This window comes from Neopelma chrysocephalum, unplaced genomic scaffold, assembly GCF_003984885.1.
Source record: "Neopelma chrysocephalum unplaced genomic scaffold, ASM398488v2 Primary Assembly neopelma1_44, whole genome shotgun sequence".
Lineage (NCBI taxonomy): Eukaryota > Metazoa > Chordata > Aves > Passeriformes > Pipridae > Neopelma > Neopelma chrysocephalum.
Genome location: NW_020897703.1, coordinates 15,493,249 through 15,518,078, shown reverse-complemented (window position 1 = coordinate 15,518,078; position 24,830 = coordinate 15,493,249). Strand labels below are relative to the sequence as shown.

Here is a 24,830-nt window from a genome sequence, read left to right as displayed (position 1 = left end):
CAGGTTTTGTGATCTGATATTTTCAAAGGAATTCCTATACGTCAGAAGACAAAACCAAATATTTAAAGCTTTGAAGCTCAGATGAGCAACTCAGTTTCTGGACCTGCAATAGTGAGCTGTAAATCTCAAGTGAACAGGCACTCTTTCTCCAGTTATCTGGTGTTTACATTTCTACTTATGATAAGAAATAAAAAATAAGATATATTTAAGTATTTTGAAGCTTTTAAAATACTTAATTTTAAAAATTAAAACAGCATCAGCACCAGTCCATAAGCATTTAAAACCAACTGTTTGCCTCGTAATCTGCTTGGGTTTTGTCTTTTTGTTTTTCTAGTGCAGAGTCAAGACTCTATAGGCTTTATGTATTTTGAAAATAATTGTGTTTATATTAAAATGCTTGAGAACATTACAGACTTTCTCTGGGCACAGCCCAGTTCCTATCTGCCATTTGCTGTTAAGTTTAGCTACTGTGACAACAAAAGAATAAGACAGCATCTTGCTCCAAAAAAAGGTGTTAGGGAAGTGATAAGCAGACATGCTGGACATGGACAAGGCTTAGGTGGTGAAGGGACAGAGGTGATAATGAGAATTCTAAAAGTAGTAACATTGTACAGTAGAATGCACAATGGTGAGTTGAAAAGCACAGGTCCTCTTTGAGTTAGCCACCACTTTCAGTATTTACTAGATGACGGAATCACAGAACATACCGAGCTGGAAGGGACTCATGAGGATCATTGAGTCCAGCTACTGGCCCTGCACAAGACATTGACAAAGTATACAGGGAATATAAAATTCCCATCTGGTATTTAAAATCCCAGAAGCCTGACCAGCTTTTTAAACATTAGCACATGTTAAAATAGGAAAAGCCAGATGTTACATTTGCAAAGTCAATGCGCTGCCTCTTCTCAAAATCCAAGAGCTACCACTGCTAAATCTAGCCTGTTGGCACTGGTTAATTAATCAGTTAAACAGTGTAACCTTTACCACAGAAATGAATGAGATGCAAACAGCCATGCACTGCCCAGGCCAGTTATAGACAGAGGAGACAGAAAACCAGGCATCAGCAGGACTTTCAAATGACCTTGGTAAATTAGCCTTTCCGCAGAAGACATTCTGGATTTCCCTTGTTTGAAATCTATGGCGGTGCAGTTGCTGCTGATCAGACATTGCTACACGTCCCTGGTAAGAAGCTGCTGATGTTTAGTAGTTCAGTAGCCTGCCATGGAGCAAGACAGGGGTCACAGTAAGAGCTCTACTTCTTCAAACTGTGTCTAACATGCCAATCTAGATTCTATTCAAAATACTTTAAAAAAAAATAACAGACCTGAAAACATACTAGAAACATATTGTGGAGGCATTTCAGAAGTATTTAATACTTAATCTCTTCAAGAAGAGACTAAGAAACAAAAAGCTTGCAAATGTCAAAAGACCCATCCCACTAAAGATGAAACAGATGACAGCAACAGCAGTAGCACAAGAAGCTCGAGAGACATTTATAAATTTAGGAGTTAAAACTGTAACTGTAAGCTGTATCTGTATGTGCATGTGCTCTTGGAGCAGCGAGAATGAGCAGCAGAAAGGAAGAATCTCCTCAAATAACTTCTGCCAACACTGGTTGTGTAAATGCTGTTTATACTGGGAGGCCCAGGCAGACTGCAATAACCCCACAAAAGCAAGAAGACAGCCACAGTCTTGGCCAAACCCTCTTTCTTTAGCCACTGAGAAAGCACTGTGCTCAAAGCTCATGCAAGCTGTGAGTCCTTTTAGGTGACTTCAGCAATAGATACCTGGGCTGGGTTTGCTCCCTGAAGGTCTTTTCTTATGCACAAGAACATAATTCAGGCAAACCCTCAGGCAAACTCTTTGCTATAACGTTCAATACAAGATGCATCGGTTCAGGGCAGCAGAGAAAAACTCCAGATGACACTGTCAGGCATCTGCCGTAAACCAAAGAACTCCTCCCAGATGTGATGCCTATAATTAAATGCACCATTTAATCAGAATAAAGAGCAGCAAAAAGAGCTGCATGCTCTATTTTAGCTGGCCAAGAGTACTTCTGCAACCACTTTGTTCTTATTCATCAAGTCATTAAATTGCTTAATATCCAGTGGACATCAAGAAAAAGCTTCCATTAAGCAGGAGAGCAGAAAGTGTATTATTAGGCTGCACACAATCAGAATTACATAAACACCTCATGAGCACCTCTTCTACCATTCGTTGCCCTTGAAAGTTTGGGATTGTTTCAGACTGTGAAAAAGCACTGAAAAAGTTTTGACTTACATGTGTGCCCTACCACTTCTAAAAGTGAGACACAGTATTGGAAAATGTTATTTTATGAAGCACACGAAAATATAATGCTATCTGCATTCATGCTACACTAAACCTGTAGCAACCAAAATCATTACTGACTTTTTAGCACAACTATTGTCCTACAATTGCTTCCATCATTATTTAAATACTTCATCCACCACTGAGAACAAGCACTTGGCTGTTCATGGGGACCTGTGAAGATACCACTCTGGACTAGCTTTACATGACCAGTTTGGAAGTAATGGACAAGCTACAATAAGAAAGAACAGGGAGGAAAGAATTGCGATGACACACCTGAAACAAACAGTACCATGGATGGTGTTCTCCAATATCTTCAGTCCAACAAGACAGACCTACATATTATGTGAAACAGATGCAAGCTGCAGTGGCCCATTACAGAGCAGATAACAGTAAAAGGTGTAGTTTATTCTGAAATAAGAATCATTCAAGTCCATAGTGTTGGGGATAATGATAGGAAGAATATGTTTTCTGTAAATGCTTTGTTTGATTAAGTCTGCAAAAGAATCTGATCACACAGCGGCAGTTTTAAGATATAAAATAAAGTGAGTCTTAATTTTGGAATAGTTCTGATGAAAATTCTTTCACTGAGATGAATTGAGCTCTAAATTTATGTCAATATAACACATGGCATGTAAATCACTCTGAAGTCTTCACTAAATCCATAATATCTGTTAATTACTTTAGCTCTGTCCTTTACTATCATAATTTCAGAGACAGTACCAAATATTTAAAAGCAATTCTAAGATGCATTGGAACAAAATATTCTGTCTACTGAGTTAAAATAGAGCTTACAGGGTTTTACATTGCTGACAGCTGAAAATATTGAAAAATAGTGATTTGTGTGGTACATCTTTATTTTGCCAATAGCTCCCAAATCCAGTATGAACTTTCCATGGACTGTCCTAGTTTTTTGGTAGGAAGATACAGAACTAGGTTCCCAGGCCTTAACACAGATGTGCTGGGATACCGCCCCAGAACAAACACAAGAGGTAAAACCTCTAGGCATTGGCTCTCCATCACATCTCCTCACACAAGGCTTTTGGGCTCACCCTGTGTACAGGGCAGTCCAGGTGGGCACTCTCAGCTCAGCCTCTAAAGCATCCCAGGTCTCCAGCCTCCATCTTTTTCAGACTGAATGACAACTGGGGGGATGAGAATACAATATGCAAAGCATCATCTTAGCACTGAAAAAATCTTTTGCTGTAGCGTTGTAGTGCCAAGATTCACCCCTGCTTTGGTAAAGGAGTTGTCCTGTTTTGTAGCTTATCGGATGAGAGGAGATAAGTGAGCACTGCAAAGAGGAAAAAGACAGTGCCAAGCATTCACAGCTCCCATTAAGTTCAGTTGCATTAACACTGCCGAATTTTGTACAAACCTTGTAATAAAGGGACAGTAGCTGTGCTAATCAGAAATGTTTTTCTTAGGTAGGAAGAAATGATGGAATAACACACTACAGCAGGCTGTTACAGTCTTAAGGTCCTGACAATGTTGTATTGGAACAAAAAGTCATAGCCCTTAAAAAAAAAAATCTTTCATACCCTGGCATTTAATCTCAAATGTCAATAGCAAAGTTATAGCAAAATGAGTTTAATAGGCTCTGTGGGCACTCAAGATCAACTGCCAAACAAAGAAGAAAGACAGAATTGAAATGCCCCTCTATATTCCTTTTCTGCTTGTATCAGTAAAGTTATAGCTAAAGAATTTCTAAAAAATATTGCAAAAGGAACTTCACTTCTTTCAGTGGGTTTTTAAAGACTTAAAGGAGATCCACCAACAGAGATTATTTAATTGGTTCAGTAACTATTTTTCAGATTGGTTTCTTACGAGGACTGTAAAATGCTTAATCCATCCTACAGACGATTGCTCACATCCTCTGAAGGGCAGTTTTTAAGCAGCAGATGCCTAGGGGCACTGTTATTTGATAGGGTCCTAATTTATGGATGGCATTCGAGGCTACAGATGTCAGCTGTATAAAGACAACTCTCTGCAATCTCTCTCTCCCTCCAGAGCTTGAGATGCTGGAGCATGCTGAAATTTAAGACCTTCTTTGATGTCTCTAGAGGTGCACAGAGAGAGAGGTAGATGCCTTAGAATACGTAATCTTGTGCTGCAATCTCTGGATTGTGGTACAGAGCAAACTTTTTTGTCTTCCATTTTATTTTATCTACGGGGGTGGCTGACAAATGACCTACCTCTCAATCCAATATATGTACTTTTGGAAACTTGCAGTGTAGTTCTTGTCACTGCTGGTTTCATCATTTCTCAAATTAAAAGATGATGTGTCTAAACTTTTAGTTACTCGACCAAGGCAACCAATTTTTCATGTATGATACTGTCTGATGGCTTTTCTTCCATATGTGCTGGATATAGATATAATTTGCAGGTTGTTTCCTGCCAGTCAGGATAATAATCTGCTATTGCTTGAGGAAGAAAATCCTTTTGGTGGTCCAAATACAGTGTATAGGGCACCTAAATAAAGATTGTAGACTTTGTCTGTTGTCATATCACTAAGATGCTTAAAATCTCATCCATGTTCTGTCCAAACAGCCTAAATTAGCATGCATCCTCTTATTTAGCTTGTCAAATCACTTTTAAAGACTAATCTTGGGGGTTTTTTATGATTTTTTCCTATGTTTTAGCACTCATGGCAAAGCAATTCTTCTTACATGTGTTTGTCATACAGGCATTCTGAAGTATTTAAGAAATATTATACAACACCGAGTACCCTGCCCTCTTCTGCTACATGGCAGAGACTATTTTTAGTGGTTTATTAAAAATATAACATATCAGCATATTAAAATTGCTTTTATTATCATAAATATCAGTGCAGTAATTTTAAGTTACCACCACTTTGGCTACCTTGGATTGCTGTGAGACTGAGTGAACACAGTCCCTAGAACAAGACCTGTTTATGAAAAATGAAGAAGTTATAGCTGAAAGATGATGAAGATGATTGACTTTCCCCAAATGTTTTTGTCACTAACCCTCTCTATTGAAAGCTGCCTCAAGTACAGTGACTAAATAGGGTGTACACACTACTCTCAAGGGTGCAGAAGGTGCAATTGCATTACCCAATGAAGTTAATATCAGGTTTATTTTGAAGACACATCAGCAGGAGGAAGACTCATAAATCAATCCAGTGAAAAACTGTTCTAATTTTTATCTCTATTTATTAGTATAACTTCATTTGAGTGCAAGAAATTATTTTTTAAAAGTTAAAAAACTCAATGTGTTTCAAACCACAACCATAAATCATTTGTGACACCAAATACTTCTTGCTTTTACTTTAGGTGTACTATAGAGAAAAATCACAAGCAAACCCAAAGCATTATTATCTTTAGCTGAGCTGAGGGATTTAGTGATTTAGGTTTGAGGTACAGAATTTTAAAAAGGATCTGCTGCATATTGGCTCTTACCTTCCTAGCAGTGGACACTGTAGTCAACATTTGGAAAGAAAACATACCAAATTTCATCGCTCTCAAAACATTTGGATGAAACTTGTTAATAGGCTTGGCCTAATGACAAAGGTTTGACCCTACAAGCAAGAAGTATAGGAACCTGATGAGTAAGTGATTGATATGCTACCTTCAAAACTGCAGCTTGGGATTGCATTTTACCACAATATTATACAATCCTTGGCAAGCAACAAGCAGTCTAGCCCTCATTACACCATCTGGAGAAAAAAAACAACAGCAAAAAAAAGCCCCGGCACGCACTCTCTTTTGGCAAATGCATGTGTGGGAGAATAGCCTACCTGAGCCAAAAGCTGTCTTTGGCTTCTAAGAAGAATCTGGCTGATTCAGAGGCTTGTGACAGCCTCTCACTGTTTTCATTTTATGTCAAAATCAGAAAATCACATCAATCTTCAAAATAGCAGCACATTCTCAAATACTACACTACTCATGCCCTTCAAAGCTGCTATATCCAGTAAAGTTTCCAGTTTAAATTCAAAGTCATCTCAGGAGAGTCAAAGGATACAAAGGATCATTTGGTATTGTGAAAACAAATGAAAAAAAATTTTTAAAGGAGAGTATTATTTTTTTAATTCTCAAAAAGTGCTTGACTGGTTTTCCAAAACTTTCCAGTAATCACTGAAATATAAACCTAAATATTTAAAAGGCAGGCAAAGGCTTTTTGATTCTTTACTTGTTTTCAATTGCTACAAGAGGAAGAAAGGAGCTGTGTTCCTGGTCTTATTTTTATAAAAGGAAATCTTTGGGCTACTACTACAGTCCCCGGAAGAATAAGGGGAGACCTCAGCTCTCTGATAATCATTTAAGATGGGACTGAGGTTGTGAAAACAGATCTGTCCCATTTTGCCCCATCTGCTTCAGGCTGATGATGCCCTTTAGCTGTGCTGATCAAGGCTTTTGTGTGACTATGAGGCACATCTGATTGGGGAAGTGATCAGAATAAAAATAATCATAAATTATTAACGAATGCATGGATATTTTTGTGGCACTGCCAGCTTAAACACACACAGACACACACCATGGCTCTAATTTCCTAGATGCAAAGAAATGTTTTCCATCTTGATCTCATGTAGTATTTTTCTCAGCTCCTGAAAGTACTTGTCTCCAATGACAAGGCACAAACAGTTGAGGAGAGGCAAGATGACCCCCTTTCTCCTCCTCTCACTCCCTCTGTCTGCAGGCAGGGACCTTTATTCCCCCTTATCCACTAAGGGGTTCCTGACTGCTGGGAGGGCCATGCTCTGGCCAGAGGTGACAACTTGGGGTGGCCTGAGGACAGGCAGCCTTGGCCCTGTCATGTGCCCAGCAGCACCCTCCACCTCTCCCCTGTCTTCTGCAAGAGGCATATGTAGCAAGGGGCTGAGAGGGCAAGAAAATGATCTGGAATAAGGGTTGGAAAAAGTAAAAAATTATTCGACATAATCTCAAAAATTTGATCTATGGAATTTAATTGATCCAGCCACTGAACAGGAGGAGGAATGGAAATGGAGTTCTTTTACCCAGCGTATTTTTCACAGAATGAATTAATGCCTCGCTGAAAAAGTGATTTGCAGTTGACATTTCGGGCAGCCTTACTGCCTGGCTCTGGAATTATTCCCATTGTTGTTCACACAAAGGGAAAATAAACTCAACCACTTGGTTTCCTTTTCCCTGAAATATATGTCTAAGATCACAGCTTAGAAAGAAAACTAAATGGCAGATGGCAGCATCTTTGCAAAGTGTGTGCACTCTGAGCTATACAGACAGGGAAATTAATTTGTTCAAAGAAAAAGACAAAGGAAAAGCAAGAAAGAATAACAAAACAGTGAAATTCTCATTAAAAGTTCTGGGGCAGCTTTTAGTTATCCTGTTACCACATAGCCAAAAGAAACAATCAAGAAATCCCTTTGCTTTGCGGCATTACTCTTCATTGCATCAGTAGCAAGAAAGGTTTTTAAAGAATAAATTGAAATTTTGTGCATTTGGATCATTTGTCTTCCTCTCACCTTGAACCACATTGGAGGCTTCACTCCACAAATCCCAGGCAGGATTGTCTGTCCTCCTCTGTATACCCAGCAGGGTTTAGATAGACGCCCTCCGCCTCTCCAGCAGCTCTTATCCTTCTTTGCTGAGAGTGTCAAGAAATCAATCCTTTTCTCCTGAGCATCAGGAGGAAGCATTACTGATGTTTGCATCAACCCTCATGTTTCCCAGCTTTTTCTACATGAGTAGAATGAGTCAGAGCACACCTTCCTTGCTAGACACAGAGCGCCAGTGGAGACACTGGCTGTGTCATCTAACAGACCCCACATCAAGCGTTTGGTCACAGAGCAGAGCAGTGTTCCTTTCATGGCCTCTGCGATCCCACAACAGTTGGCCCCACAGCTGCTTTGCCACATTTCATTTCATTTTTGCTTCATGCTGCCTTTGACATCAGAATAGCTGGGAAATAAATGGAACCAAAGACTGCAGACTGCATTAAAATCTCTTTTGTTCAAGAGATCTCTCAGACTAAAATAGTGTTGAAAGGAGACTGATAAAAGTGAGAAAAGGGTTTAGGATGTTGAGGGAGACCCACAGAGAGTTAAAACATGGTCAGGAGAATCCCTGTTGTTTCCAGCCACCCTATAAGCCAAACAACTTCCTCCAGAGAGGGTCTGAGTTCATGTTATTTATACAGCAATCTCTTCTGATTCTGCTCAAAGACTAAGTACCTCCGAAATCTGGAAAATGATCAAAAGGGAAGTTTGATCTTATGCTGCTTCTGTAAGAAAAACTCTCCCAGAAGAATGTCTTTCTGTGAAACCACTCTATTAAATTTTTACAACCCTGAGGTACAAATCAAGATTTGAACCCTTAACTTGCTTGGCAGACTTTATTACTGTATTATCTACCTCCTTGGGGTATACAGATGCTCAGTGAGCTTGTGTTTATAAAGCTCTTGAAGGTCCACAGATGGAGAGCAAAGAGAAGCAATCTATATTTTTACACTGGATATTCATGTACCCTCTTCTTCTTTAAGGCTTGGCCTTGAACACATGGATAACTAAGGTATGATATGATTCCCCTTGGGCACAGTGACAGAACATATTTACTGCTTATTGCTTCACAAAGTTGATTTCTATCAGAAGTGCATTACATTCCTATCCAAGCAGGAGCCAACACATTCCAAAGAAATGTGGGTGATAAAAAGAGAATTTTGTCTGTTGAGCCGCATCATAATCAAGGCAGCAGCCAGCCATCCTTGATGTCAGTGATGCTCACGGCACAACATGCCCGAGCAGAGCAATCTCACTGTGGTCCTCAACATCCACGAGGGGAAGCAGAGGGGCAGGCACCTCTTTACTCTCATGACCAGTGACAGGACTCAAAGGAATGACATGAAGCTGAGTCAGGGGAGGTGTAGATTGGATATCAGGAAAAGGTTTTTCACTCAGAGGTGTTTGGGCACTGGAAAGGCTCCCCAGGGAAGTGCTCACTGCCCCAAGCCTGACAGAGTTCAAAAAGTGTTTGGATAACACTCTCAGGTGTGACGTGGGGTATCCTGCACAGGGCTAAGAGTTGGACTCAATGATCCTGATGGGTCCCTTCCAACTCAGCACATCTTATGAACAGAAAGCACTGAGCAGCACTGTGTTCAAGTTGCTGCAAAATCTTCTCTGGAGAGGCACTGTAATCACATGCTTTACCTGTGCCACAGTAGAGTTTCAGTAAGAGTCAAGGAGGGGGAGGAAGACTGTTTTCCCTGCTTTTCAACTCTGAATATACTTGAGGCCATCCTTTACATAACAGTTCTCTGCCTCTCTTTTGAGAAATCCTTCAACATGGACAATGAGTCCACATTTACACCTACATCAGCCCGCTAGAGACAATGCAATTACAGGTGGAGAAGCCAGCTGGAGAGTTTCCAATTATTCTGAGAAGTTGCAATTGCAATGGTTATGCTTCCCTAGTCACAATAGGAAAAAGAGAAAGTAAAATGTGCTAGCAGCATAATGAGCCCATAGAAATGGCCCCTGTTATGTTTAGTGAAAAGACAGACAAACACACCTGCACACACATTAGAAAGAATTTTGCTTAGCTATTTTGCTAGTTACCAGTCACTGCAAATACCCCTAATTAAGAATGCTCACAGACAAAAGATGTAAGAAATCAGAGTTAGTATTCCTGACTACTCACATAGATCTTTGGGATTTGAAATTTATGCTCCCTAGTGAAAGCTTTAAAAGTACACATGAAGGACATCTCTAATGACATAAGTGATAAAAGTGAGTTGAAACCAGACTTCAGATTTACTCTTTACCAGAATGCAGCTCTTCCTGCAGCTTTATCAGATATCCAAGACTGTCAGCCATATTCTTCCCGGCTGGCAGATAAGAGTTATTAACAGAGAAATTCTCACAAAATGTTCATCAATAACAGTTTGTGAGAAACCTTCCTCTATTTTTGCCTTTAAGGATTCCCATAGGGCTCAAGTTAAAAGCTGATCTGAGCAAAAATGGACAAGCTATTAACTGGTTGCTTTCTCCAGAGACACCCAGGTTTCTTTCATTGACATTAATAGAAAATGTTCACAATTTTCATAAAGGAAATAAAGTGGAAAAATAAAGAAACAATTTTTTGGGAAAGAAGGCGGACTAGGTAGGCACAGCTGATAATCCAGAACAGGTTTACAGTGTAGCTAAGGAGGCAGCAACCCATTTATGTACCCAAACAGTATTTTTCAAACTCGTGTCTCAGCCGAGGACACAATTTGCTGCACTTTTGAAATATCGTAGAAGAAAGAGGACAGTTTTACTCCTGTGGATTCACCAGGATATGTATTTACCAGTTTACTATAGCATGCTCTCCTTTATTTGATGCATCCAAAAAACTCCAGTTATTTTAAGCCCATTTTTAAATCTTGCCACAAGAGAAATGGCCTCCTGTGTTGAGTGAATCCCTAAGTGTAACAATGTGCAGCAGTCCTTTCAACCGCAAGCTTCAGAAAACTAAATGCTGACAAATAGTCTGGGTTCACATCTGTGAAATGATCCATATGTGCCAACTGAAACAGTTTGACTCTAGCTTGCTCTCAAATATTAACAGCTTTGCAAAAAATGCCCTCTCTTCTGCAGCTGAAATTTTTCTTGTTCAACCCCCAATATAAGCAGGTTTTTGTTTAAGTTCAAGCAAAACCCCATCTATCATTTAGTTATGACAAAGTGAAAAGCAACATGTTTTCCATCTTCGTCGTAAGGCAGTGATACAGAGATAACAGCCAGAAGTGCTGGCCCTCAGCTGCCCTGAGGTCAGCTGGTGGTCACACCAACACTTGTGTGGAATTTATTTAAGGAATATTTAAGGAAATTGTATTTAATTAATTAAGTAATTAAGTAATTAAAGAATATTTAAGGAAATTGTATTTAAGGAAAACATCCAAGCCAATAAAATGTCATTCCATCTCTTTTCAGTGTAAAGAGCAGGCAAATCTCACTTTCCCAACAGGACTATCCTTCTCTGCAAGGTAACTTGCTTGGGAAGCTCAGCTGGCACTGCAGGTGCTTGGTGTGGCAGCTGGAGAGGTGTGGGAGGGAGCCTCCCAGGAATACCGACCAGCTGGAGGGGAAGGGGCACAGCCAGCTGCAGGCAGCCACTGCCTGCCTGTGGGAGAGCTCCAGCTATTTGTCTCTGCCAGATTTAAGGCAATGCTTTCGGAAAACCCTGCACAGGAAAGCCCCTATAAAATGGGGAATCGCAATCAAGACTAACCAATTACCAAAAAAGAAAAAAAGAAAAAAGTGTATATCTAGGAAATGTGTTTCACATATCTGAGAATAAGTTATCTGGCTGATGTGTGGGCCATATCTTCCAAGTTGAAGACAAAAGTCATTTGTTTGGTTCTGAGGTTTTTTAAGTTACAGTGCTGTGAGAGACATGCAATTTTGAAAGCATCAGCTTGTGTTAAATGTATCTCAACTGCTTCACAAAGGGAATTAGAAACCTGAAGCTTGAATTATAAACAGCTCACAGGGACAAATGCTTCACAACATAGATTCACATTAATTACTGTAATGCAAACATGGAAAAAATTGTATTGCAACCAGTTCCTGCATGGACAGGTCGGGGCTCTGGGACCTTCTCAACATGAGGAATATTTCCAGGGAAAAGAAAGGAAGAAAAACGCCCATATAGACACAGTGTCACAGCATCCAACAGTTTCCTTGGACATCTGATAATATATAACATTTTTCTTAAGCACAAGAAGTTGGAACTATGCTATTATACAATCAACTAAATTCACTGTTACAAAATTTTCTAGCCTCACTGCTGTGGAAGAAATGAGAAAATAACATGAATTCTAGCTATTTTTCAGGTCTTAAAAAAAATATATCTCCAACATTCTCATGTTAAGGTACATAACAATTACAATAAATACAGGTATCATACAGATATGCCTGAGATACTGCAGAATCCTTCCAGTTACTGTCTAACAATAACAATTGTGCTCTGAGATTATAACAATGCCTTTATACATAGCTGTTTTCAGCCCCAAGCATCCCCAGTTTTGATGAGCTCAAAACCATAGTTCCTCAAGCACCATGACTGATACCTTGATGGGCAGGTTCAAAACTATTTTAGAATTCTTTCCAGTAAATAAAAAAGTTTTAATTGTATTTTTCTTTCAATGCCCCCAGTAGCATGTGGATTATGGGAAATAGATTCATTATCCAGTTTGATGAGTTATCATCACTACAGACACTGTGATTTCAGATGTTCCAGTCCTCACATAATTGTTACTCCTTCTTTTTTGACAAAGATTAATTGAGGATAGCAGTATCACTAGGGTAGGCATCTATATAATCAAGGCCACTGTCATCTATTCTTGGTGTCATAACCCAAACTACAGTTTCACAGTCACTGATGTGAATACAAAAGAAATCTAATAGTGAAATTTAAGAAAGTTAAGACAGGAACAGCAGTGTACTTTATTTCAAACACTATTACTTGAAAATAATTTAAGCTATGAACTCTGGTAATAGAGTATGTGAAGTTGTTTCATGAGTAATAAAGATTCTGTTAAAGCAGTTCTAAAGGTTTTCTCCTTGAATTTTTTTTAAGAACTCGACTTTTTTTTGTTTTGGTCCTAAACTTTCATTAGATGAAACCAGTTTGGTGGTGACATGAGCTAAGGAACCTTGCTGTGAGATTTCACACTAGAATACAGCAGAATAACCAAAAAAAAGTACAGAAATAATAGTTGTGACTCTGGTAGCCCAAAGTGAAATATGTTATTTGCATCAGTTTATAACCATATAACCATGAGATGCAATTTACACGTTACTGATGTAAAAGGACATGATTGATGTAGTCACAATGACCTATCATAACAGGTAGTCACAAAGTGTTTTTTAAATTTGTTTCTGAAAAGCATTCATGGAGAAAAATGCACAGACCTGGCCCTTGACATCTCATGGGTGACTTTAAAAGAACAGAAAAAAGAGAAGAAAAAGATTTCTGCTTAAAAATATTCTGCTCTATCATTTTATGTTTTCCATTTCTTTTCTCCCCCTCTTAGTTAGTGTAAATGATACGTGTTTAAAATGCCTTCTACTAAAGACAGCACCAAAACTCCAGTTAACAGCAGCATGCACTGGCTTCAGGTAAATCACTTGTAATCAGCAATCAACAAGACAGAACTGCTGATTGGCATGTCCCGAGTTGTAATATTATTTTGAGTAAGATCTAGCTTATAACCATTCTAGATTAATATCTGACAAAGCATAGCTGGTTTGCTAAAATTTTAGATACCTATCCATTGTACAGGCAGTCCTCAGGGTCTGTCTGGTCCGTCCTTTCATCTCCTTCCACATGTAATGAGCTGTGTGATACCATTGTTGACTAGGTGGTCATAATCATTGTATGTGACAGAGACTTGTTTTTAAAAAATGACCAAAACAGTAACAGAGCTGTTGAAAATGTAATGCCGAGATGTGCCAAATGGGATAAAAACCCATTTCAATGTCATATGAATACCAAATTTTACAAACCCATACCTTCTTTTCTGGTTAGCAAACCTGCTGTCAATGTTTTACTTCTATGAAATATTCAAATGCAGTGTCCAGTTTAGGCAAGTTTGAATCTTGATCATTCACTGCTTTGTCCTCCACCACCAGTAAAGGGGTTCTCCAAGACCAGTTTTATTCAGAATCATGCCTATGAGAAAAAAAAATGCAGCTAGAGAAGATCCATGTAGCCACATCTGGTGCATACTGGGCTCCTGGTCACCGTGAAAGAAGGCAGCTGCCTCCCAGACACACTGAGGCCAATTGCTATTGCCCAACTCCCCGAGGAGTTCTCTGTGTGAAAACCACTGAACAGTGTGTGGCCCACCTAGCAGCTCCCAATTCTCTGCTAGGAACCCCCTAAATAGAGGAATTTATTTTTTTGAAAAACATGGACCTGAAATGAATGCTTGTTCTTTCCTCCCTTCAGCCTAAGACTGTGGCTCCTACATCTATTTCATTCCCTCTCCACAATGTTCCAGAGAGGAAGGTCTTTCTTTGCAGCACTGATTTGGTTCAGGTCCATTACTCCCAGGCACAGCAAAACCATTTAGAATACTTAAGAAACATTCAAATGAAGTTGCCAGAGAGGAGTTTGCAATCTCCTGTTGAATCACCTATGCCATCTGTCCAGAATTTCCTCAAGAAATTACTATGAAAACATGCAGCCAAGAACATAATAGCATCCCTAGATTTCTTTGTAGATGTGTTCTTAATGTTCAGGATAATTATCTTCTCAACAAGATTTGGTAATTTAAGGGCTTCATAAATGTTGAAGACATTTCAGCGTCTTGGTCTATATACAGATGAAAGCCATGATCATAGAAAACTTACAAAAACATCTTTTTGAGGTAAATGAGAAGAATTTGCTATATTTACTAAATAATTTAGCAGCTGCATTCTGTCTTTTTTTTCAAATTATATTCTGGCAGAGATGCAAAGTGTTAATTTGACTCAGTTGTGCTCTGCCTAATAGACTCCTGGGTGTCTGGATGAGCAGCTGTGATCTCCCTCAACTTCTCACCCGTGGTCATCCTCCAGATTCAGTATCTTGACTGCCTCCACTCAGCACCTGCCTCAGCAGTAGTGACACAGTATGGATTACAACTGTGGCAACAAGCCAGGCTTCAAGAGCTGTGGTTTCTATCATGTGCATCCACCAAGATCTAGATACATTAATGCTGTTGCACTTACATAGGTTGGGCTTTCTTGAAAGAAAGATCAACAGCCTCTCAGCAGAGACAGCAACGTTCCACAATGTTGGCAAAATATTGCAGTTGACAGTAATGTTTGCTGAACTCTTTTGATGTCTGCCTGAAAATTGCCCATGAACAGTTAGCAAGACTCTCAAATGTGCTCATTATCTGGAGGATTATCCTTGATGTGCAGTCAGTTCATAAAAGGTTTGCTGCAAATCCTCACAGTCCTCATCAAGACAATTACTCACAGAAGTTACACAGTACAGCTTTCTGTGCTCTGGCTGGGTGGCTTCTCTGGCTTTCACAGCATGAGCTGTGAATAGTGCAATTAAGTGCTCAACTTCATGTCACAGTACGGAAATATGATTCTAAACATTTGCTTTTTGCAATCATCTACCCTAGCAAAGCTTGAGCCTTTGATTACTTACAGTGTGACAAACAGGTTGGGAAAAAGGACAGATTGAATGAAAATATTTTTCAAAACAAGGATCCAAGAGCTTAAAGCATTGCTACTGCCCTGCTAAAAAGCTTTCTTTCGCTCCACTTGAGAAAGGAAAGGAGGTGTCCCTTCCCTTTGCCTGTGTGTGTCTCCAAATGTTACACAGCCTATTCCAACAGACAAATTCCAAAGCTCATAAAAGCTTTTCACTCTCCCTGTGATAACCCATATCCTCCCATTACAGGATCTTCAAATTTCAATACCAAATTCAAGATGATCATGGCAAAACTGAAAAAAACCCCAGTCATCCTTAAGTGACAACATACTGAATCCCGTATCAGGACTAAAACACAATATATTAATTCGCTACACACTTTAATATTGAAGGCAGCTTTAGAAATATGTACTGTTGACTAGGTTAAATATGTTCTGAACAGCTTCTGGGCAAACTGCAAAATGAACCACAGTAACATGTGGCCAATTGAAGCACTTTCAGTTGTTATTTAGATCATAGCGATCTTAGTTCACATACGTTATTCTTCCTCTTTTCCAAATGAGGAATTAACACAACAGTTTTAACTTACTATAATTTGAGTACATTAATTTTAGACTCTGATTTCAGTCTGTGTAATTCACATTTTTGATAACCCACATATAGCTGAAAATTTTATTTTCAAGTCACAACACATGACAACAAAAAGGTTTGCTATCACAGACTTTGATGCTGTGAATAATTTTTCAAGGTTCCAAGGATTATTCCTGTGTTGAAGGTAAGCCTGAGTTAGGTGCTTATTTAGGTCTTTGATTAATTAACATTGTCTTTAATAATAGAATTTGGCAACCTCGTAAATTCTTGACTAAATCATCACAAACTATTTCACTGCTTAGTTCATATTTCCCTACCTAATCAAGCTATGTATTTTCTTACTTGTGCAAGATAAACATAATTGAAGTTCCTGTGCAGAAACAACATTACCAGAAATAATTTGTAGGAGCATTTGACCTGTGGCCAAAAAAAATACATGACATAGCTACTTATCCAACCCTCTTTGTGATACTACAAAGAGGGAGAGAGATCAGTCCTGGAGGCAACAATAATCTCACCTAAATTACAGACCAAGACTCCTCAGCTAATTTAGTATTGTATTTACAGTATTGGCCAACTTTGCTTATACTATTTTCTGTCAAATCTCTTCCCCACAGACAGCAAAAAGCTCAAGTAAAGCAGGAACGTGAACTTTAATTTTTACATCTTTACCTCACAACAGAGTAGGGATAGCAGAGAGACCCATCACAGGAAAGCATAAAGCTCTCTTTTTGTTTTTCCCCCTCAATCTTCCTAAAAAGTAATTAAATTTAAAACCTCACTCATCAGGAAAACTACAGCCAGTTCACTCTTAACCACTTTACCTGCGCTTTGCTCAAAAGTTACCAGAGGGATGGCGTAAAACACTCCAAGCCAAGGTATACCATCTGAACTCTTATTTTTCTTTTAGAAAAGCAAAACAAACAAAACCCCCCCAACAAAATACACAACAGAAAAAGATAAACTTGTTTCAAGAGACAGCAATTGAAGGGCCAACATAATAAACATTCATCCCACACAGTTATCTGAGAAAATAACTGAGAAAACTCTCATAACTGAGAAAAAAAAATCCCTACAATACCTTGGGATCTTTCTTCAAAATGGAGTACGGTTTTTGTTGTTTCTAATCCTTTCAGAGCACACAAGATTGGATATCACAGCCATGACATTGCCAGACTGAAAAGCTATTTTATGTAATTTTGCAGTTTGTAAGAGGCAGTGGTTGCAATTTTCCTTTCCCTCAGATATCTGCACAGTGTTCATGGTAACTAATGCACCTGCCTTTATGAAAGAAAAGATGTGGAACACCATACACATTTAGACAATACAATATATAGTTTCCTAAAATAATACATCATATGCAGAATATTATACTTATTTGTGAGATCTTAATGCTGGAGTCCATTATATACACTGACCTACCTAACTCTCATTCTATATCTCTAATCCATGACTTCTGTATTTCTTCCTTTATTAACAGAGTTTTCTAGACTTTACACTCTTAGGTGTTCATTCCATTATGGCATTTCACACTTGGTGCTTTTCCTCGCTTGCATTGCCAGTGGTTTGCAGAGCTCAAAAACAAAGCCAGAAACAAACCCAACCCACCAGATCAGGGATGTGTTTTGCCTTTCTCAGAACTGTATCACAGTGGGTTGTTACAGCACTATAGATCCCCTCTCCAGACATTACAATAGCATTTGTATATATCGCTACTGTTTTTATTCATAAGGATGTACATGTGCCTGCCATGCCAAGATCCTTGTGCTCTGCAGCCCTATGGAGAAATTAAAAGTCTCACTTAAATACACTGCTCCCAAACGTTTGCTGGTACTGCTTGGTGGGAAAATATAAACCCTGAGTCTTGGGACAAGTGATGAAGGAGATCACAGTCAACTTCTACTTCATTAAATTCCCTGTTACAGGGCAAAACCAATTGAAACTGATGGAGCTCTGGAAGAGGTGAAAAATTCACATTACCCTGTTTTGTGGAAGGGGAGAGCAGTATGTGGGTTCTGGTCATTAAATAACTAAAAGTGCATGTAATTAAGACTAGCAGGACAGTGCTAGTTATAAGAATTTATAAGAAGATTACAGTCTGTACGGATTTAGCAAATGTTCAGATTGTTTCTCTTCTGTTTTTAAACCTGAGTGTGAAATAGTGACAGAGGATAACAGTCCTTCCCCTTTGATGGCCTGCCTAGGGGGAGGGTCTGTGTCAAAGCAGTGTGATATCGAAAAGGACGTTTCTAAGACAGAGTTTCTATCTTTCTATCCAAATCCATATATTTTTTGTTCTATCCAAAGTAAATGTTAAATATTTCAAAGACTCTTGCAAAAAGCTCCTCTGTTGCATGCTTCTGCTGTCCTTTGGCTCTGAAGTAACACAATGGTAAAACCCAGGAAGGTGGAGCCTGCAGGCAGTTTCCAGCTGCTGGTGTTCCTTGGAGGAGTCAGCTCTGACCTGGCAGGCTTGAGGCAGCCTGTCTAATATCCACAAAATTATGATAAACAGAACTGGTTCCCAGCAAACTTGCTAAGAGCAGAGGAAGCTCCAGGGCTTGCACGCTCCCTGGATCCAGGAAAGCCTCAAAAGCTACCCGGTGCTGGAGGCAGGACTGGAACAGCAGCAGGATAGGGCTGCAGGAACCCCAGCCAGGCTGGCAAGTGCTCTGCACGTCAGCCACCAAGGCAATACCATTACTGAGCTGCCATCACGGTTTATCTTACATGGTACACAAATGATGTTTGCTCATGAAAAAAACGGTTTGGGGGGAGAGGAGAAACAAGCCAACAAAAATAACTGAACTGTATTAATTTATTTCTAGACTTTTACGGACTCTACTCCAGCGCTGATCTTTACATGGGTAAGACAGCATACACATCTCTCTCTCTCCCTCTCCCGTACCTTTACCACTCAGTCCCATTCTCTCTGATTTCCACCAAAGCGTGCTCTTCTTAGCAGGACAGACATTAACAACATTAAGACCAAATCAGATTTGTAGGTATTCATGTGCATAGCTGCCACAGATGCTGTTGATCCTAAGTTAAAGTACATTATTTTTCATTCTTTAAATAATTTTAAAATGTTCCACAGCACATTTTGAAAGATTGTCCAGAAAAAATCTAGGAAGCAAGAAAACGCCAGAAACCAGAAAATTATTTTCACACACCTTTTAAATTATCTAAATAACAACATGCTATGCATGGTTAATGTTTTTTATATAAAACCATCTATGAGAAATTACCAATCATAAAACCATTAGTTTAGTTACACTGCTCTATTCTAGTACACTATCTTGCCTTGTGGTACCTCATGAGAAAAAAAGGAATATCTGAGAAATGCATTAAGACACTTAGCTTATTAATGGCCAGCCATATATAAGCTCATTTTTCTTGCCCCAGGCTTTTATGATCTAGCAATGGAAAACTTTTCTTCATATTTTTCAGAAATAACAGAAAATTCCAAGAAATGGAAGCCGCTGCTAGTAAAAGAAGAAAAGCTGAGTATCATCAGGGTTAATAGCTCCTATTTGAGATCCATGAATGATTACAGAGTTACTTTTCTATATCGAACTTTCAAGTTTCATTAATAATATGCTGCCTCTCCAGGACATAGGTGCGCTCCTCGTACAAAGGCTATTTATTCATCACATGGAATAGAAGAGCTAGACGAACAATGGCTTCAAAAGTCTCGTGCTTATACATTTTGACAGTTGTTTGTTGGGCAAGTGCTCTTTGGTACTTAAGTATAACTCGTCCTACTTCTTCCTACACTGGCCACAGACAGGTCAGTAGCATATCCATAGCCAGAAAAAATGTTTCCTTTGGCAACATAAGAACTCGACCTATAAATCCACATTCCTTTGACTTTCTTATCAATGAACCCAACAAATGTGAGAAGAGCATCCCTTTCTTGGTCATTCTTATCAGCACGACTCACAAAGAGTTTGATGCAAGGCAAGCCATTCGAGAAACATGGGGAGACGAAAACAACTTTAAAGGAATTAAAATCGCCACACTATTTCTTCTTGGAAAAAATACAGATCCTGTGTTAAATCAAATGGTAGAGCAAGAAAGCCAAATTTTTCATGACATTATCGTGGAGGATTTTATCGACTCTTACCATAACCTCACTCTGAAAACGTTGATGGGGATGAGGTGGGTAGCAACATTTTGTTCAAAAGCAAAGTACGTTATGAAGACAGACAGTGATATTTTTGTAAATATGGACAATCTTATTTATAAGCTGCTCAAACCTAACACCAAGCCAAGGAGAAGGTACTTCACTGGTTACGTTATAAACGGAGGACCAATAAGAGATGTTCGCAGTAAGTGGTACATGCCGAGAGATTTGTATCCCGACAGCAACTACCCACCCTTCTGTTCAGGCACTGGCTACATTTTTTCAGCTGACGTAGCAGAACTGATTTACAAAACCTCCCTTCATACCAGACTTCTTCATCTTGAAGATGTGTACGTTGGACTTTGCCTTCGGAAGCTGGGCATTCACCCCTTCCAAAACAGTGGCTTCAATCACTGGAAAATGGCCTACAGCTTGTGCAGGTACCGCAGGGTGATCACAGTACACCAGATAACACCAGAAGAAATGCACAGAATTTGGAATGACATGTCCAGCAAGAAACATCTTAGATGTTAAGATTTTTACAGATGTAAATACCTTTTTTTTTTAATTTTGATTTAGTCTGGTTATTTTTTGACAAAGTGATCTGCTGATTTACAAGTTAAACTGTGGGATATTAACTGTGAGAAGATTTTTATGACTGATTTTTCATTCTCGCTTTGACTACTGGTTTACAAACTTCAGGCTCTTTTTGGTAAGGACATTACACCAACCTAAAGGAACTCGACTCAAATCTCAGATTTTGTATATTATCATCTATCACACATATCAGCTCTTGCATCTGTGTGTAAAAGGACAGTAATAAGCTATTATGAGCTGCTTAACAGTTCATGCCCCAGCCTCTGAGATAAGACTCAGACCCTAAGAAACTTTTATTCTTTTTTGACACCCTACAACCACCTCTGTTTAGAGCTTTGTTAATAAATTAGGCAGTATACATTTGCACTGAAGTTATATACCTACCTTGACATGTATATTCTATAGTACAATGTGTGCAATTCCCAAATAGCTTACTGATGGTGTAATAGCAGAATTTAGACAGGTACAAACATCAAAGTCCCATTGGCCTTAGAAACAAACCCACACACTGAAATATATTTTCATCTACCAAATGGTATTTTTTTAATTTATTTCAGAAGACACCCCATTTCTTTACACTTTCTAAAATAGCCCATAAAAGATGTAACACAATTTAAAAATGAAGTAGAATCTGTAGGAGAAATAATACAGGGGAGATGAATGAAAAATTATCTCAAAAATACATGAGAAAAGCATGAATATCTTAACTTCTCATTTCAAAGCAAGGTAATGTCTCTCATTAGTATCAATGGATTCTCAATTAAACATCTGGCGTAGCAATATCTAATTATATTGAATGCTAAAAGTATCAATAAGCAGCATATTTCTTTGATGTCAGTCAGTGCCATATTTACCTAAAAAAAGTTACACAAAAGCAGCTTTTTACAAGTAAACTCTACTTTTTGCTACAGTACATACAGGAATGAGATTCTACCAGATTTTTAATGGTGTAGAAAGTAAGAATTTAGTCCAATAAAAGAATGCAATCAATTTTCTGTTGTAGCAGAGTATATAAGAGTTATGTACAAATTTCACACCAAAATAGAGGGCTTTTAAGAAGCATTTAGTAAAAGAACCCCAACAACAACAAAATATTCTAGCCTTTTTTAAAAACCTGTTAAAGCTCTCAGGTTACTTATCACAGAGCCAACACTCACTGAGGTGCCACTCCGGAGATCCCCTGAGCATGCAACAGAAATCAAATACACGAGATTTTATTCAAGTTGTATAACGTGCTTATATGTGTTTTGAATGTAAATGCTTATGAAATGTCATGAAAACTCTTTGATAAATCAAGCTCTCTCTATTCAGCACCATCTTATAACAAAGAAGTAAAAAACGATATCACTCAGCCAATAACTTGGAATGAAGAACTCACAGACAAGTTACAAAGATACAAAACTCACCAAATATATTATTAGCAGTAGATTACCCGCACCGTCCACAGCACACACAAAAGCCTCATTCATTTCACTTAGCATTATGTGCAACATATGCAAAACTGTTATGTCTGTATGTTATTCAGAATGTCTATAAAGTTGTCAGAAATTAATTGAGAAGAATTTAAAGGAAAACTCTGACCTGATTTTGCCATAGGTGTACACAGCACTTTACAACAGTAACAGAGGAATGAAGATGCTACCCTAAAAGGTTTGCAGTTTCATGTCATATTGTTAGTCTTATTCACAGGTGCAGCACTGTCATTTTGAAAGAAACTACTTGTAAGTAAGGTAAAGTGTGCCTGGCCTTCAAGTCACTAGCAGGAGCCATCTCAAACAAATCTATTTCAGATCTAAAGCTGAAGCTATACAACAGCCTAGGAGTTACCATTAATCAACAGGAGCTTCTGTACCCTGCATAAATAAAAAAAAAATTAAAAATTCAGTAACTTTTATAAAAATAATCATGCTGCAAGAGATTCAGTAAGATTTATCCTTCCCTAGTTGATCTAGTCCTTGTTAAAGTTGCTCTTGCTTCCTGTCAAACTCAGAACTCCAGCTAAACAAGGTACAACTAATTGCATAAGTGAATATATAACACAGTGATTGCATTAAGTTCAGCTTTTCTTACCCGAGCCCCAGGATATGCTTGTTTATGAACAGAAAGGAGGCTGGAATTCATCCCCAGCCCTCGGGTGAGTCAGACAGCATAGATGCCACCCTATCAGGAACACACTTTGTAATAATTCGAACCCACAGGCTGCAATCACTTCTGCTATCCCTCTGCACTGTGCAGTAATTTGGGGTTTCTAAATCCACAACCGAATGGATTTGGTTGCCTTACTTCTGCTGATGCTTCTGGGGCCTTGGGTTAATAACCAAGAGGACAGCAAGGCTCCCAGTCCAGATACCTCAGGGCTCAAGTAGCATGGTAGCCTTGAATTTCTCCTACTACAAGTAGACTGCATTAATGACTGCAAGGTACACCTTGAAAATAGTATCTGGAAAAGTGTATTTCCTGCCATTTATAAATAGATCTTCAACAGAAATGTAAATGTTCATCTTGAAACTGATGTACATAGTTCTAAGGCATTTTTTTCTGTATGCAGCTGTATATATGTGTAAGTCTGCTTGCTATGTAGCATTCTGTTATGCATGGAGCTGAGTGAGGCATATTTGTCCAGTGTTTCAAGAGCCTTAAGCATGTGTGCCCTAACTTTTGAATGTACAAGATATTTTTTCTTTTGCTGTCAAGTGAATTTAATGCAACACAACAGTAGCCTAATTTTCTACTTCTATTAATTTTCTGATATTAAATTTCACTAGTTTGTTACACTTCAGATTTATTATTTTCTCTTTGCTCAAAAATTTCAGTACTGCAACCTGCAGACAGAAAAGGAGCAATACATCTACTCACAGGGACAGCTGTCCTTCCACTCAGTAGTATTTTTGCCACATGGAATACTGTTAACAAACAAATATTTGCAATAGACTTCCTTTAATCAAAGAAATATTTACGTTACCTTAAAGGTCATTTTGTTTCACTGAGCATGGGACAAATGACAACTTGGTTAGACATGCTGGCTTCCAGTCACATCAAAAGTGTGACTATAATCACATTTTGATTCCAAAATGTACATGAACAAGGCACATTGAGCAAAGCAGGTTGATGGGGAAGTGCCTCTCTTTAGGAGGAGTTTTTCCACAAAAGCTTTTCTTCTTTTTTTTGCTAAACCCATGAGAGTATTTGAACAGAAGTCTCAAGGTTCATTTTCCATCTTTCCTAACAATAATAAGTATCAATTTTGATTCCTTATTGGGATTTCTTTTTTGTCTTTCCAATGTAGATGGCAATGGCAATTTGTAAATGAAGAGTGTAATTAACTAGAAAAGCTTGTCAACAGTAACCAAACTTTAGGTGTATCATTATATATGACTGGCTGTACTTATGTATTTATTTGTCTAAATTGTATATATTGTTTTATCTATAGTGTCTGTAGGAGTGTATTCTTTTAGATTAATGTATTATTTACAGTTTTGTGGGGTTGCCAGCAAAGCTGCTAATCAAGATACTATTTTTTGTATCAATGTCAAAAATAAAAAAAAATTTAACAAACACAAAATGACAAAATCAAGTGAAAAATTAAAGATGTCCTGTAAGTTTTCTTCTTCGCTTCTTTCTAGAAATGTAAATGGTATTATCTGAAAACACAGTATCAGTGAATAGGCTCATTTGTCATAAGGAAGAATATTGTGCTGTAAAAGCAGATTTTAAAATAATAATTGAAAAAATAAAAACCCCAAAATACTACTTTTATTCATCATTTGTGCAACAACTTCATTAAGCTGATGTCCACATGGATCAGGTGTACTACTTCCTTTGAAGCCAAAGACATAATATTAAAGTAGCCATGGCAATACCTGACAAAGTAGCAGATGGGTTCATCCTCTGCTTTGCCCTGTTTAGCTGGTTTGGCATCCCCAGACAATAAGACCAAGGTCTGGCTGTTCTAAAGTGGTGAAGCTTTCTTACTCCCTTGGCCCTACAACATGGTTCTTTTGCTGCCTCCATGGTGTCTTAACATGTGTGCCTGCAGCCATCAAAAACTACACACA

At 38.5% G+C, this 24,830-nt stretch overlaps 1 protein-coding gene across 1 annotated transcript in view; it reads left to right on the top strand.

Annotated features, from left to right (window-relative positions):
* B3GALT1 (beta-1,3-galactosyltransferase 1) overlaps positions 1–24,525 on the top strand; it is a 56,737-nt gene extending 32,212 nt beyond the window's left edge. The window contains exons 2-3 of the mRNA XM_027678675.1: positions 18,881–18,919; positions 19,503–24,525. Coding sequence (XP_027534476.1) covers positions 19,732–20,712 — 981 coding nt within the window. The 5' untranslated portion in view covers positions 18,881–18,919; positions 19,503–19,731 and the 3' untranslated portion in view covers positions 20,713–24,525. The remainder of the gene's footprint in view (positions 1–18,880; positions 18,920–19,502) is intronic.
* The last annotated feature ends 305 nt before the right edge of the window (positions 24,526–24,830 follow it).